This window comes from Rhipicephalus sanguineus, chromosome 1 (genome assembly GCF_013339695.2).
Source record: "Rhipicephalus sanguineus isolate Rsan-2018 chromosome 1, BIME_Rsan_1.4, whole genome shotgun sequence".
Lineage (NCBI taxonomy): Eukaryota > Metazoa > Arthropoda > Arachnida > Ixodida > Ixodidae > Rhipicephalus > Rhipicephalus sanguineus.
In genome coordinates, this window is record NC_051176.1 from 304509499 (window position 1) to 304526672 (window position 17174).

At 44.1% G+C, this 17174-nt stretch overlaps 1 protein-coding gene across 1 annotated transcript in view; it reads right to left on the minus strand.

Moving 5' to 3' along the window:
- LOC119379391 (phosphatidylinositide phosphatase SAC2) overlaps positions 1-17174 on the minus strand; it is a 248652-nt gene that overhangs the window by 117547 nt on the left and 113931 nt on the right. Inside the window, exon 12 of the mRNA XM_037648709.2 lies at positions 13792-13862. Within this exon, the coding sequence (XP_037504637.1) occupies positions 13792-13862 (71 nt within the window). The remainder of the gene's footprint in view (positions 1-13791; positions 13863-17174) is intronic.

The following is a 17174-nucleotide window of genomic DNA, read 5'->3' on the forward strand; positions in this document are numbered from 1 at the left end:
ATTCCGAGGTTTGTTTAGACTGATGCATCGGCATCCACATGTGGTGTTAAGATTGGTTTTATCTTGCACACGGTTTGCAAAAAGTGATGTCTACTCAAAGGGTGACCAGTTCATAATAGTAGCTCATTTATTGCCTACAGGGGTGCGAGTTCAGCTGTTTGCGGCAAGTGCTGGTATTCACAAATGACGTCGCCATATACGAATGATGCTACCGTGCTTGTGTGTTTTTCTTTCTCGAGAATCAAGAAAGCTGATTGTCTCTTGGTGAAAATTTTAGTTCTTATGATGGGTGCTCATGTAGATTTTTTGATGGGTGCACAACCACAGTTTCCTTTCACGTGCTCACATGTACAGTGATATTGTGGGTATGCGCAATAGATTCTCTGCTATGAGTGAGCCAAGCAGTGATTCCCTCAGTATGAATTACTGCCTAAATCCGAAATCAAAATTAAATTCATTGAATGTCAGCCACTGAGACGAGAAATCTCTTTTAAGAAGACTGTGTGGCACGGCGATTCTGACTGGTATAAAATGTGAAAGTAATCTTGTGTGCCCATTTTTCTAAGCCTGCGAGATATATTTCAATGAATGTAAAGTGCAGCAGTGTGCTTGACTGAGCTGGTTGGTCCATTGTGAAAGGGAACAAAACAGCACTTTGGACAGAATGAAGGCGACAGAGACGAAGTGAAGACAACACGAAAGCGCCATGTCTGTCATCTTCACTTCGTCCTGACCAAAGCACTGTTTTGTTCCCTTTCAATTAGCATCTTTTTAATTGTTCATGTAGGCTTGTCATGTTTATTTATGTTATTAATGAATAAGCAATGAATCTATACCTATGGAAAATATCTATTTGTCATTTTATGGTAGTTCTAAAAATGTTAGGGCAATTCTTTTTCCCAAACAGGTCACCCTGAAGATTTTAAATCTGCAATTAAGAAAAAAAAAAGACCCTGGGGGGGGGGGGGGGTTGCATTTGACCCTTGAAAGGCTAAACAAAATACAAAGAAAAGAAAAAAAAGAGTGGCAGAGCTTGTCGCACGAATATGACATTGTCTTTTGGCTTCGGTTGTTGACGGCAACATTTACCTCCTAGCAGCATGGGAAGAGGACAGTTTAATTTCTTCTAACTCTTCCAATATTGAACCAATTACAAAATTCTTTCCGTAAAATGTTCGTCAGATAGTACCTTACAGCTTCCAGTGTGTTATTACCAAAATTTCCAAGGGGGTCTGAGAGGCCCATCAAAGGGACACTAAAGTAAAAGAACGAATCAGTTTAGATTGATAAATTATTCATTGGGAACTTCACTGACATTATTTTTGCAATCATATGTTTATTAATAAAAGATAAAATGAAGATTATTTTTGTTTCAAAATTTCACATCGAATTCTATGCACGTGCGCGCGCGCGCGCGCACACACACACACACACACACACACACACACACACACACACACACACACACACACACGCACACACATGTCAACACGATGTCCCAAACTTGAAAGTGTTTTTTCCCATTTAGCCTCAAATTTACCTCGAATTTAGTAGGCAAACTCATTCGCCCCCGTAGAGAAACAGTGTGGTTCACTTTAATCGATTAAGAACTGCGTACGCTCTAGCAGACGCCATCAAAGTCTACAACATCATGGCGAGTTGGTGTGGGAACTTCAAGGTGGTGCTGCCATCTGCATAGTTCAAGGTGGTGTTGCCATCTGCGTCTGCATTGCGCATTAATAACTTGCCACGGCCATGGTGCTGCTTTTGTAGTGGTGCCACTCACGAAGTGAGATTTGGAGCAATTTTCGGAGCAAGCAGCAAAATCTTAATTTTGGAGCAGTTTGGAGCACCTAAATATGCCTTTTGGAGCACTTTGGAGCAACTACATGCACACTCCTGAAAACTTCTAATAGATTTCGAACACTTAGATTCACCATTCCAAGTAGTACTGGCATGCTCTGAAGCAATACTGCTGTGCCTCTAAATACAAAAGCAGTAACTAAATTTGTATCTTCTCAGTTGACATGAGAACAAACAACCTGTTCACAGAGCCTGAACATTTATTTGAAATTGAGGAAGTTGCGAGACCTTGGCTTCTACATCTCCTGAAGTTTACTTTCCTGTTTTTCTTCAGAATACAGAAGGGATATCCCAAGTTGACAACATGTGGGTTATCGTAAGGTCAATCTGCACGACCGACAAAAGCCTGCGCACCACGTGATAAAGTTCACCACCTCAGCCGGGGCGGCCCGTCGCCAGTGGGCTCAGCACTTCTTTTGCGCTGCAGTGAAGTGAAACACTTGCTAGGCGACCTCAAGCACGAGGGTATCCATGATGTACACGACCTATGGCACTGTGCATGTCTCCACATCGAATATCCTGACAATTGAATACTGGATATACCATTCGCGATTCGAATGATTCGTGCACTCACCATTTGAGTATTCGCACACCCCCAATAAAAAGTAATCGCAGCAGAACACAATGCTTCACAAGAGTGAGGAATTAGCTACACTGGCGACTCTAAATATGTTTCATGCAAGAAAATACCCACTCTTGAATGTTAACCATTTGTATCGTACACTGCGCAAATACATCACATGCGTGGGATCGATCGACACATAAAACGAACTGCTACGACATCACGGTGGTGTCATCTTCCATAAATTCCTACAACTGCAAGCCCGTTTTGTTTAAAAGATAGAAATTACATTCTTGAATGGAATCTCTGCACAACATTTTAGCAAAGTGCAGGCTAATAACTGCGCCACAAATACATAGTATGCACCGCATCGGTCACACCCGCAAAACGAAAAAATAGGTTACTGCGATGCAAGTTCCCACAAATACTGGTGGTGGTAGACCATTTAGACTCAAAAAAAAACAAACAAACAAATTGCGTTTCCATACAGAATCTGTTATACAACGTTTTTAACCCTTTGAGGGTTTTCGCCGTAAATGTATGGCATTGCCTCTATGTTCTATGTTTAAAACGTGCGCCTTTTTCGATGATTTCTCTGGCTTGGCATGTGCTGCCATGCTTCGGGAATATGTGGAATTTTTTTCATGCGCCAATGTCTCTCCGTTGTTTTTTTTTTTTTTTTTGCTTCCCAAAGCGCCCACGGTGCGGCAGGTTTAAAACGCGCCTTTTTTGATCATTTCTCTTGCTTGGAATGTGCTGCCACGCTTCGGGAATATATACGTGGAATTTTTTCCATGCGCCGATGTCTCTTCCTTGGTTTTTTTTTTCTTTTTTCTTTTATGCTTTTCAAAGCGGTGCAGCGACTTTCACTTGCGTATCAGAACGCGTGCACGTGGTGTGGCTGGTTTCGGTTTGGTCCTTCGGGTGGTTATCGCTTCTCGCGCCTGCAAAGCTGGTGGCTGTCTGGTTTCTAATCTCTCAAAGGGCGATCGCTTGTGAATATTTCGTTTATTGCTCCCCGGGGCGCGATTACATCCGTTTCCATGCGGCACTAAATTACACAAACGATGCCGCCATTGTTGCATTTCCTGTTTTGGGGAGCACAAACATTTTTTACCGGAAAAATACTCTTGTGCGCTTATTTTTGTACGTCTGTGAGCTATGTTTATACAATGCATAATTTTTATTTATAAAAAATCGTATAAGTGTTTTTTTTTAGGATTTTGCTTGATGTTACTACGAATAAACCATGTGTATGTAACAACAAAAATGCCGTTTTGTTACTTTACCGTCACAAAAAAAAATTTAGACAATTTTTTTCTTAAATAGAATCGTCTGAAGAATTTATTTCAGCAATAAAAAATTACACATTTTTGGACTGCATTTCGCGAAAAAATTCGACCCTCAAAGAGTTAACAAGGCCAAAGGTACCCCTCGATGTCATGCGTACACTACAAACGAGCACATGCAAGGAACATGTGAGTATCCGCATGAAAGCTTATTTTTCTTCATTGCATAGGTGCAAACTGTCCTCTTAGAAGTAGTCCGCACTCGGCAAGAATTGTCACACGCAAAAAAAGTGGCACAAAGCAAATGACGAAGGCATGGCAAGACAAGCACGGCCAGTATGACAACTAACAATGCTAAGAAAAAATGTGTGTAATAGCCAGTGCCTCCGTCCCGTACTTCTGTTTAGCCACTAGGTGGCACCAGAAGCGCTATACTAAAGCTATGGCACAGCTGTTGCACCCATGAAGCAGGTTTGGAGGTGTTTGGCTTTGTGGACAATAGGCGCACTCCCTCCGAAGTTTTTCTTTTTTCATGACTGCACACGATGGACTGCCAGCAGGCAAGCAGGCACAAAGGCCATGCAGTCCAAAAACGTCTGAAGTAACAGGCCTAAAACAAGGCTAACAATGCTCAAAACCAGTGCAAAAGAAACTAACAAGGTCTAAAATAATATAGACTTCAGAAATAACCAAGAATTAATCGCAATAATTTACCTAAAATTGTGAAAAATGCTTCGAAAGATCCAGCTGAAAGACCCAGCTGATACCTGCACTGAGCAAGAGAGGGCACCACTGCCTTGGCAAGCGCGCAATGTCCAAGGAAATCACCAGGTTGCCCGTGCTACGCACTTCCTCCAGTTTCACAGTGGAGGAGCTGCATTAAGCGCAAGATTTAGAACTACAGCAAGGCCTACACAAGAACCAGGGCTGGGCAGTATCGCGATACAAGAGTATCGCGATAGTATTTCAGAGATACTTTCGAGTATCTGTATTTCTGCATCGAGATACATTTAAAAATTGTATTTGTATCTCAGTAGTGAAATACAGTTACGATGTATCGCCTGTATCGCGATACTATGCAGGACACGAGTATCTCGTTACATTGCTTTTTGTGTCGGAAATGACTTGAAGCGTGTTTCCAATGGGGGAATGGCGTTTTTTTTTTTGTGCCAAGACAAGCAAAGGCGCGCCGCCGGTCGCCGACAGATAGGGCGGCGATGGTTTCCCCTCAAGCACAGAATGGTCCATGTGGTAAAGCGCGCGACACCGCAGACGGCAGAATCGCGGGGGCAGTGTTGTCGGCTTCTGCTGACGAAAGTCGCTGTCTCTCAAGGTCAGTGCAGCACGCCTAATTTTTTTCGGGTGGCAAGCCATTACTTCGCGACCCCCCGCGCGGATACCGCCTTGGAACAGGCTTTGCAATGCTTCGCGTGCGTTCACTTATGAAAGCGGCGGCACTTCCAAAAGCAGTTCCCGTAGTCGCGGCGGAAGTGACTAGAAGGTGGCTAAGACGACTAGAACTAGAAGGTGGCTAAGAGGTGGAAGTGACGCGCTTTCAGCCACCTCTCCAATGTCAGGGTGCGTTCCTAATTGATTACATGCGTGAAACGGTCTTTTGTGGTAGCAGGCTCCCCCACCGCCGGAGCAGACTTCGCCTGTTGCGGCTTTCTGAAATGGATGCTGGTAGCGTCGGTGGTGGTGACAGCTTCCTTGAAGCCGACAGGGTCAGACGGTTGAGGATTCCGAAGGTGGGGACAGACTTCGGATACTGAACGGTCAGAACAACCCAAGAGAGGGCGGAAGTGTTTCGGTATCTAGATGACCCGAGAAGAGATATCGCCACGCTGCAGGGCAATCCGGCTATGGCGGCGATATTTATTCACTATAACACGAATTTGTGCTCGCCTTCAGCGGTAGACAGACCTTTTTTTTATTCGTAAGTCTTGTGCTGAGGCTGAACCGACGCTATTAGAAGACAGCCTATTTGAGAAGCCTACACAGCAACCTTCTCAGCAAAGCAGATCTTCAAAATAAATGTGGGCTTTTCCTCAATTCACTGGTGTTCATTAGTGATTCGAGTGACTTGCTTGAAGTGTGCTATTTGATGATTTGATTTGATATTTCTAGCATAGCTTAGTTTGTTCGCAAAGTATGTCGATTTCGGTGTCCAATCCTTGTTACTGTTGCTGTGAAATAGTGTATTTTTATTGATATTGATACATGTAATTATTTCATTATTACTAATTATGTACTTTGTCCACCCCCCTCCCCTGCAATGTCTTAATGGCGCTTTGGGTACTGTGATAAATAAATGAATGAACTGAACGTTTCTATGCGCTGTAACTTTAATTACAACATTATGCTGCACTAATAAGTGTCTTTGCGTAGTATGAGCATCATTGAAAAAAAAATTCGGCATATCCCACGTAACATGGGAGTCGATGTTATGCGAAGCATGCCGCGCGAAGGCGACTGTGGCGTAATTTTTTTACTCAGCGAAGCGTTACCAAATGATGCTAAATATTTGTATAAATATTCTACGCACACATATATGTTGAAGAGCTGCACGTGTGTTATAAACCAGTTGTTAACAGTTGGGTAACGCTGCCAACGGCAACATGGGTATTACCAACATGGGTATTACCATTAGTAAAGTATGAGTTATAGTACAGGTGTTAGAAATTGTGGACGCCTCGCTCATTTCGTCGACAAACTGTCTGTCTATAGAGCAGGCGATATGTGGGAATCTGAAGTCACTCATTGCGTTGGTGAGGTTTAGGCGGTTGAGGCGGGTAGGCCTGGATAGGGCTACGTACACCAACATCAGTGGATGGCGCTTGTCGTATTCGTAGACTACCTGGGCATCTGTGACCTACATAGCCTATAGTCTACAAAGCGGCTGTCAATCAATCTGTCATCATCCTCAGTCAGCATGAGGCCATCGCCCAGTCTCGTAAGAAATGAAGTGGACACTGCGTAGTTCTGGCGGACTAAGTGCACTTTACGCTGGGATGATGTGAATATCATACGTAACTTTCGTTGTATTCCTCCGGGGTCGAGCAATGCTTCAATATAGCTTGTTCAATCATAGGAATACTAATGTAATGCTTATTAGACTGCTATAAAAGCGGAGCCAACACTGGAATCACGGACGTTAATCTGATATGACGCCTGTATTGTAGGACTACATATGTAATTATTGCTTTCTTGTAAAATTAAATACCCAGCACCACAACCACAACTGACGTTGCACCGACATTACGCCTGCATAGGCTGTTTTTCCAAACCAGTTTGTAGACCTGGCGTGGCTTTGTGGTAGAATACCTGATTGGCACGCAGAATGCTCAGGTTCGATTCCTGCTGGGATCCTGATTTTTATTCTTTCCACTCGTCGGGTCAACGCTGCCGATGTCGGTTTTTCTTAACGCTCTCGCATTTAAATTACCAATGTCTGTTCTCGCCGTTCCTGGGTAGATATAAACTGTCAATCACCTGTGGCGCATACCCGTACACCGCGGCCGGTGGTAAACGGGTATGTGCCACACGTGTCTGGAGGAAAGGATTACGTGACAGGATTTTCACGTTATTCATGTTATGACCACACAGTCATATTCGTCAAGTCCTTTTACCCTCCCATGTTAATTTTGGTCTACACCAAGTTAAGGAGGCGATCACGAGAGCACCCAGACGTAATCGGACGGACGGACGGACGGACGGACGGACGGACGGACGGACGGACAGACAGACAGACAGACAGACAGACAGACAGACAGACAGACAGACAGACAGACAGATAGATAGATAGATAGATAGATAGATAGATAGATAGATAGATAGATAGATAGATAGATAGATAGATAGAAACGCTCAAAGTGGCAGAGGTTCGCTAAGAAATGCTTCGCATTTAAAAGTATTCCAGTATCTGTATCGCTGTAACTGTATTCCGGAATACTTTCTTCGTCTGATTGCAAAAGTATCTTCGAAATATCCCGCTACGTTAAAGGCAAATGTATCTCAGTATCTGTATTTTAGGCTTCCAGTTCATGTATTTCGATATCTGTATTCCGGAATACTTTTCTGAGTATCTCTGCCCAGCCCTGACAAGAACAACATTAGTGAGGATTTTTTTCTTTCCTGCTGCCGGTAAGGTAATAAAAACTGCTGCTTCCTAATGTCTTCCAGTTTAGGACATTGTAACAGGATATGGAGAACCGTAAGTGGCTCACCACATCTATCACAGCTGGGTGGATCGCTGCTGAACAAAAGGCGTGCATGTGTGCTGTGTGTGTGTGTGTGTCCTATACGGAGCCGACAGAGTGTTACATCTATACGGCGTGCTTTTGATGTGGGTGGCCAGTTACCACTTGATTACGTGTAATTTATTGTGCACTTGTCGGTCTCATATAAGCTGCCAGTACTTCCTCATATTTTTCCTCAGGAAGGATTTCAAGTCCATTACGGGCACAGCTATAGAAGTTTCGGGAGCGTCTGCATGAAGAGATGTGGCAAAGCTGGTCAGCAAGTATGTTGCCCTCTATATCGCAGTGCCCTGGCACCCAGCATACTACTACATGCTGTTTGGATGTATAAATGGTGCACAGAACTGAGTATAGCGAGACAATGACAGGATTTTTGTATTTTCTGATAGTTTTTAAAGTTTTTACAACGCTTAAAGAATCCGTGTATATGACTGCATTTCTTATTCCTAATTTTTTTATGTGTTTTGCTGCCGCCAGTATCGCGTAAGCCTCTGCTGTGAAAATGCTTGTGTTTAGGTGGAGAGCACCGGCATCTGAAAAAGATGGGCCGACCACCGCATAAAACACGCCAGCATCAGACTTCAGCGCATCACTGAAAAATTGGGGATAAGTGTATTTGTGCAGCAGTTCACGGAAGTATATCGAAATGTGTAGAGGTGGGGCATGCTTTGCGATATCTACGAAACATGTATCACAGTCTATCACCTGCCATTTTCATGGCGGGGCGTCTAAAGCGGGAGCCATTAAGCAGTGTTCGAGCAGTGGGACACCTGTTTCCTCAGCCAGTGTTCACACACGTAGCGAAAAGGGCTGTTTCACTGTGGGTCGGTTGTGAAAGAGCTGGCAGCTGGACAAGTCCCTTACGGCAGGATACGTTGGAGGGTCAGTGCTTCCGGTTATCTTCAAGAAATACATAAAAGATAGGTGCGATCACTGCATATGAAGCGACCACTCCTCTGATTCCACATAAAGACTTTTCACGAGGCTTGTTCAAAAGGCACCCATAGAAAGGCGAATGCCTAAATGGTGGACAGGGTTCAGCATTTTCAGAGCGGCTGGCGTTGCAGACTGGTACGCTATCGCTTCATAGTCTAGACGCGTGCGTGTAAGGCTTTTATAGAGGTACATAAAACATTTCTTATCGCTGCCCGAGGTTGTGCGGGACAGCACCTTTAGGATAATCATTGTCTTTAAGCATTTCTCTTTAAGATATTGGATGTGTGGCACAAAGGTTAGCTTCTTGTCTAGGATTATGCCTAAGAATTTTTGTTCTCTTTTAACAGGTACACACTCACCCTGTAACTCAATATGAGGACTGGGTGGAGCCCTCTCTTCCTAAAGAACAGAACGCACATGCTTTTTTTGTGGATACAGACTGAAACCGTTCTCGTCTGCCCATTTGCACACCTTGTTAACACAAAGCTAAACCTGTCGTTCGCAAATTGAGAGATTGCAGGATTCGAAAACCTATCTGTAAATCATCAACATATGTTGAATAAAATATACTTCTTGGGATGCATATACGCAAGATATTCATTTTTATGATGAAAAGTGAGGACACCACCCTGTGGTACTCCAGTTTCTTGCACAAATGGCCATGACAAAACACTGCCCATTCGAACATGGAATGTACGATTGGACAGATAACTTTCGATCACATTTTGAATATTACCACGTATACCTAAGTGTGAGAGGCCTCTCAATATTCCAAACTGCCATGTGATATCATAGGCCTTCTCCACGTCTAAGAAAACAGATGGGAGAAACTGCTAGTGAATAAAGGCTTCACGGATTTCTGCCTCGACACACATGTGACGGTCTGTGGTGGACCGACCTTCTCGGAACCCGCACTGATATCGGTCAAGGAGTTTGTTTGATTCCAGGAAATGTAATAGCCGGCGGTTTATCATTTTTTCGAATAGTTTGCAGAGGCAGCTTGAAGCAAAGGATGGATCTTTACCCTGTTTCAGAATGGGGATTACAATGGCCTCTTTCAAAGCAGAGGGGATCTCGCTGGAAGTCCATACAGCATTATAGAGGCAAAGGAGGGTCTTCTGTGTTTCATAGGGTAAGTGTTCTAGCGTTTGGTATAGGTATAACTCGGTCAGCGCCTGAGGCAGATTTGTTGCAGCAGTTTAGCGCTGCCTGTAGCTCAGCTAAGTGGAATGGTTCGTTGCATGCCTCATTTTTCGCATATCTTCTTTCTAGTTTCTGTCTTTCTATACTTATTTTGTGTCCTTTGAACGTGTCGGAGTAGTGCGTAGAGCTGTACACACATTCCAAATGTGCGCCCAGAAAGTTTGCTTGGTCTTCCAGGCTGTTTCCTTCTATGTTTACTAATAGAAGTGAATGTGTTTGTCGGCCTCTTATCATATTTACCCTGTTCCAGGCCTTGGCCTCGTCTGTGTAGGAGTTAATACCCAATAAAAACTTGTGCCAGCTCTCTATTCTTGCCTGTCGGCGCGTTCTCCTGCCTTGGGACTTTATCTATTTAAAATTGATAAGATTCTCTGCAGTGGGGGAGTTAAAAAATAGCCCCCATTCTTTGTTTTGCTTTTTAAGAGCGTTACGACAATCGTTCCAACACGGGACATGACACTTGCAAGCAACGCCACTTGATTGAGGAATACTTTCGAGGTGGCATCAATAATAAAAGCAGTAAAATACTGAACAGCAGCACCAATTTCTAAGGAAGAAATTTCAGCCCACGAGATACTGGTAAGAGTTACAAACCTCTCCCAATCTGCGGCATCAGCCTTCCACTAGGGAGCCTGTGGTGGAGATTCGCTTTCTTTTGTCGTGCTTAGTAATATGGGAAAATGGTCGCTCCCATAGGGGTTTTTAATAACGTTCCAGTTAAAATCAGGTAAAAGCGTGGGTGGGTCTTAGATGAATAACTTTTGTTTGCAATGCTAAAAAATGTGGGTTCCTTCTTATAAGTAAACATGCACCAGAGGAAAACAGAAAGTGCTCAATCAGACAGCCTCGTGCGTCGCTGCGAGAGTCGCCCCACAAGCCGTTGTACACATTCAGATCGCCAAGGACGAGGTATGGTTCTGGCAATCCATCAATAAAGGACTGAAATGCGTGTCTGTGTGACTGGTAGTGGGGAGGTATATAAAGTGAACAAATGGTTATGAACTTGTTAAAAAGCACAGCTCGAACGGCCACTGCCTCCAGGGGCATTTGCAGCTACAAACACTGACATGGTACATTTTTATCCATTATGACGGCAATGCCGCCAGAGGATGCGAGGGCATCATGACAGTCTTTGCGGAAGATGACACAGTGTCGAAGAAAGTTAGTATGCATTGAGTTTAGGTGTGTTTCCTGTGCTGAGTGTTTGTGAAGAAGTTCCTGGACGTCACCAAGGCTCCTAAGAAGGCCCCTGACGTTCCATTGCATAATTTTTGTATCCATATTGAAGACAAAGTAGTGCTGTGTGTACAAAAAAGGAAGGTATTTTCTTAAGTTACAGAGCCTTTTCCAGGCCCTGTAACATGCAAATTGTCCTTTCTGGAGTGGCCGAGGGAGTCTCGCTGCTCCTTAGGAGCTTGATGCGCTGTCAAGATAGGTGAAGTGTGCATTGCTTCTTGTGAGGTGCCGGACACGTGCTCTTGCGAGCAAGAAAGTTGATGCGAAAGTGATGCCTCAGAGGACGAGCCTTTTGCGCCCACCAGTCTGGTGGCCGATGGCGCTGCCTTTGGGTCCAGACTCTGCCGGCTGTTGCCAGCGCTAGCAGGGGCTGAAAAGGCTGAGGCAGTTTTGACTGCACCCACCGCGGGGACTTTTGGCGGTCCTGCGCATTCGCTGTGCATAGCACAGGCTGCCGTCGATGACTGGCTTGCTGCCGGCAACCCTGGGGTAACCAGGCTTGGTTGCTGTTTGGGTTCAGCAGACTTAATGTACTGCCACCCCAGGGGTGGTGCCACTAGCGACAGCTCGCTGTGCGCAGGCTGTGCAGGTTGCAATGGCTGCTGTGATGCTGCCCCCCAACGTGCTGCATCAGCATAAGGTGGGTTGGGAAAAGGAGAGCACCTCTTCCGGGCTTCCTTGAATGAAATGTTTTCTCTCACTTTAGGCTGATTATATCTTTCTCTTCTTTCTCTTTCTTCCAGTTGGCACAGGAACGCGAGTACGCAGCGTGGTCGCCGTTAAAGCTGACGCAGTGAGGCGTAGCAACACAGCTGTCGGATGGGTGGCCATGACCTCCACATCTTGCGCAAGTTTCTTCACCATGGCAGTTCTGCGAGCTCTGGCCAAATCACTGACATGTGTAGCATCGTCTTAGATTGGGGATGTATGGACAGACAGCAAGTTTGATGTAACCTGTTTCTATAGTTGAAGGCAACATGCTGAATGCGAAAGTTAATATGAGATGCTTGGTAGGCATTTCTTTGTTGTCGCGTCTGATGATGATTTGTTTCACATCTGTGACACTTTGCTTTTTCCACCCTTCTAGAAGCTCATGTTCGGACAAATCAAGGAGGTCTGCTTCTGAGACGACTCCGCATGAAGTATTCATTGATCGATGAGGTGAAACAGATATTGGAATGCTGCCAAATGTTACTAGACTGCCAAGTTTTTCATGGTGGTGTTTTTCAGGTAGCTCAAGCAGAAGGTCACAGTTAACCATCTTAGTTACCTTGAAACTCGGCCCTAAGACTTTGGTCAGAGACTTTTCCAGAACAAATGAGGAAATCGATCTGGCTTAGTTGTCTGGATTTTCACTGTGGATGACATGAAATTTCGGAAGGGATAGTCTGGGTCGGCTGAAACATGCAAGTTCTTCGGTGCGCACCCTTTTATGAGGGAGACGGTCATGTAGACGGGGAAATGCAGGTGTTCTCATGACAGTTTTGTTTGTTTCAGCAGCAATGGCAGCCACCCACCATGGAGTCCAACTAGGGGACGCTGCAGCACTTAAAACGTATAAGGCTGCAGACGCCAGCTGTACAATCAATGCCACTATAACTTATTACACCATGTCCAAGGGAGGACACATATACACAGTTAACCCGAGCCGACTACGAAAACGTGGAAGTAACAGAAGGGATTAGAAGACAGGACAAAAGAAAAAGAAGACAGGAAAGAAAAAGATCGGAGGGGGGGATAGGAAAAGGTGATTGCAGATTTACCAAGGGTATGTGAGCCCAGGGGTGTCGTCTACGTGAAGCCAGGGCCAAAGGGGTGTGTTGCTTTGGCCGGGAGGCCTTAAAGGTCCAAACACCCGGCGTTAACTCAACCCCAGGGATCCCCTTTTCCCCGGACCTGGCAAAGCCACGCACGACTAGGCATGGGAGGGGGTCGAAACCCCCCCCCCCCCCCATTGGCTCGGGTCTGTGGTCACGCCGCTCACCAAATGCCTGCTTGCGCAGACGCCCCTGCGAGGGCACACATTTCGTGCTGTTGCTAATTTTCGCCATGACCTCCGAGATCGGGCTGCACATGACGTCTCGGAGGCAACATTTTGGCACATTTAGGCGCAAAATCGTGCTTTTTATAAGGATGGCACTGAAAATTTCATTTGGCACAATTTGGCACTGCTCTTGGTACTACTGTGAAAGGGTAATTTTTACTAATACAAGAAAAAGTGTTCTTTCTTCTTAGTGTCCCTTTAAGGCAGTGGCTCTATCATTGCACAAATATATTTCTGCTCCAACATTCAGATATACTGGGAGGGCAGGTGAACCTGCACCAGAGTCAGCACTGACAGTAGGCTTCAGTTAAGCTGCTCAGGAATTGATGCAACTACTGAACACTGTTCTCTCTGCATGTCTTGCACTGCTAGTGTATTGGTAAGGAATAAGGTATGCACCTGTTGGCGGAGTTGTAGCCATCTTTCATCATCCCTGCCAGGCGTCTGGAACCCGTCCTTGTGAAGTCTCCCTGCATGACAAAGGAACACACGAAAAATTGGTCACAAAAAAAACATGTAGTGAAAGCTAGGCAGGAAACCTGCATGGATCCAATTTCGTAGTCACATAAGTATCACCGAAAAACAGACTGATATCATACACAAGGTGTAGTAAACTATGCACAAATGCCACATAAAGTGCAATTGCCTTATTTTCAGGCTCCCTTCAATTAGTATGAGTAGGATCTAACACTTCATACTCAATATTTCAACACTCAATATTTAAAAAAAGCTTTTGTTAATACTATGTACTTAATATATATGTAATATACAGTTAAAACTTAAGTTCTTCTAAGTTAAAACTTAATCTAACAAAACCTGATTTGACGAAGTTCCCGATCTAACGAACAAATTTTCATTCCCCAGCAGGTACCTGTGGTTTTTTCACGCTTTATTCAAATATGAATATACACCCACTCGTCCAGCTGTCCCTGTTAGTATCTAGAGGGTTCAATGTTGTCGTCAACCTGAACAACTAACTTGGACACCAAACCTGATGTAAGGAAGAATTTCCTGAAACAAATTAGTAAAAAAGCAGTTATTTCCATCTAATTTTGGCACAGACAGGTTTTCCTTAGGGGCGTCCGCTTTAGCGCTATCGCCTTAAAGAATCTCTAAGTGTCCTAGTCACAGCCCTAGCTTTATTTTCACGCGCAATGTAGTCTACTCCCCAGGTAGCACACATGGTCTAGAAAACATTTTTTTAGGAATAGATGGGATAAAACTGATTCTAAACCAATTTCAACGTTTTAAAAACGTCACAGAAAATCCGTATTATATTTTTTATTTAGTTATTGATACCTCAAGGGTCCCACGGGACATTACATGAGGGGTTTGATAACGTCTAGAAAACGCATTTTTTAAGACCATTTTGGCCTGGAACGTATATTTCAAGACATTTGTTCGGTTCTAAACCAATTTCGACGTTTTAAAAACGTCACAGAAAATCCTTATTATACCTGTTTTTGATAACGTCTAGAAAACGTATTTTTTAAGACCATTTTGGTCTGGAACGTATATTTCAAGACGTTTGTTCAATTCCACACCAATTTCGACGTTTTAAAAACGTCACAGAAAATCCATAGCATATCCGTTTTTGATAACGTCTAGTAAACGCATTTAACGTATATTTCAAGACATTGTTCGATTCTAAACCAACTTCGACGTTTTAAGAACGCCTTGTTTGTGACGTCTAGAAGACGCACTTTATAAGACGTTTCTCGCCCAGCAGCGGATCGCGTGCCACTTGGCCCATGCATGCGTGAGCATGCATGAACCACCGCGAATTGAAATTTGAACTCGAGCCTGCGCACACCATCTCTCATTGCGATAAAAAAAGTAACACGCAAAAGGATAAATGCATGTGGTGTCTACATTGCATCAGCAATAATGAAGACTTCAAAGTTCGTTAACCAGTAAGCTTTACGCAATTACTATAGTTTACTCGCAGCGATAACCCTCTAACTCCTCATGAAGGCCATCCGCGCGGCTGTTGCTTCTGCAATGTCAGTTGAGCTTGCCATTTCGCATGGGCGGTCGAGCTCACCGGTCATGCACTCTTTTGCTATATTTTGTGCTTGTGTCCGTGATTCATGGAGGCTATAAACGCAGCTATGAAGAAACTATACTTCGCTGCGTGTTAAACTTGTGGACCCAAATGCAAGTGTGTCTCTGTGGAGCGAATGTTACACCGACTGACGGTTAGAGTCGCGTAAGATTCTCTGTGGAAAATGTCACTCATCAGCTTGCGCGCGAGACGCTCTCGCAACTTCCTTTCTTCTATGCTCGAGGGACGGGCGTGGTTACTTTGATGTGCGATTAGTTTTCTGTGGATTTGCGGTTACTGTAAACCACGGGGTTCTGTCATTTTTGAAGGTAAGTTCATTTTTATTGCATTTGCACTCAGTATTCGAGAACTATGACAAATGAAAAGCTTGTTCCATTGCATCACGAGCTGCATGTGCAACATGTTCAGCAGTACGTGATTGCGGAATTTATTCAGCATACATGATAAATCTGTCGAAACATAAATGCAGCTCATGGTTTCCATTCATCTTAGAACGAACATGAGTGAAAACCGTATTTATATTTGTTAACCTAATTTCAGTAGCATGACTATGTTTTTTTCTTGGTCGCTTGATGAGGTAATTTCAAGCTATACATTAGCTTAAGCTACGTGTGCTGCGTAAGAAGCAGTTGTAGAATGGGGTACTCAAAGATAGCGTTCGTTGGGCGCATATGCTATTTCCGCCACTTAACGTGAGTACGCAAGAGGATGGCGTACAACGCACACGCAGTAGCCAGTTTTACAATGGGATACGCAAAGATAGTGCGTTGTTGCATACGTAGCGTATAACGCATGCGCAATGGCGATGAACGCTCACGCAAAGCTTTGCGCACCCAATTTTAAAACTGCATTGTTGGAAGTTACGGCATGTGTCATCTGTTTTATTGTGTCACTGAAGTTTGTGGATGAGAGAATCTTTGCAGTGACAGCGTACTGGTTCATGGTTTCTTCCACAGCACTATCTGCATGTAACGAGAGGCTGGGCATGGTTTTCAGTTAGTTGCGAATTTCTGAAGGCATGAGAGTCAAAGAGGCATTTCACGAGGAGGAGTTCGGCATTTTTTCTCAGTGCTGTGATTTCTCAGTGCTCCCTTGACTATCTCGATGCGCTTTCGGACTTGTGATTATGTCTCCCCTACTCTGTTAACCTCCTCCTTTCTCGGTAAAGCCGGCAGCTCTTAGCAGAACAAAAAGGTTCTTTTGCCCGTCTCTTCTGCCTGGTTAAGTATAGCAGGCTCACTCTCAGTCGCCGTACGGTGTTATCGAGTTTTCAAACTTTTCACACCGTCCTATTTAGGTATAATAGCAAATAATGAATTTGTCTTTTCTCCTATTTATTGCAGGTGGCACTTGCCCTAGATGTTTAGAAACAAAGGCTACACCAGCTAAATTATTACTTTCTTCTTTTTGATGGGCTGACTGACAGGTTTTAGTATGAAAAAAGATGTATGTCAAGAGATTGATATTTTTCTCTTTTCCTTGGGAACTTTAAAAAACAAAAGGTCACAGTTTGTAAAGCAGTTAACTTTTTTTGAGCGTCTGTGTTTGTCGGCATCTTCAAGAAACCGCACTAGGGCTATTGTGCTAAAATATGTTTGACGTTGAATGCTGCCCCATACTGCTAATGGCACAACAACTTTCGTGTGTATGCCATTTGTAGTGTTCTTAGCAGGCTTCCAGAAGTGCCTAGTGACTTCTATCAAGTACCTGTTATGAA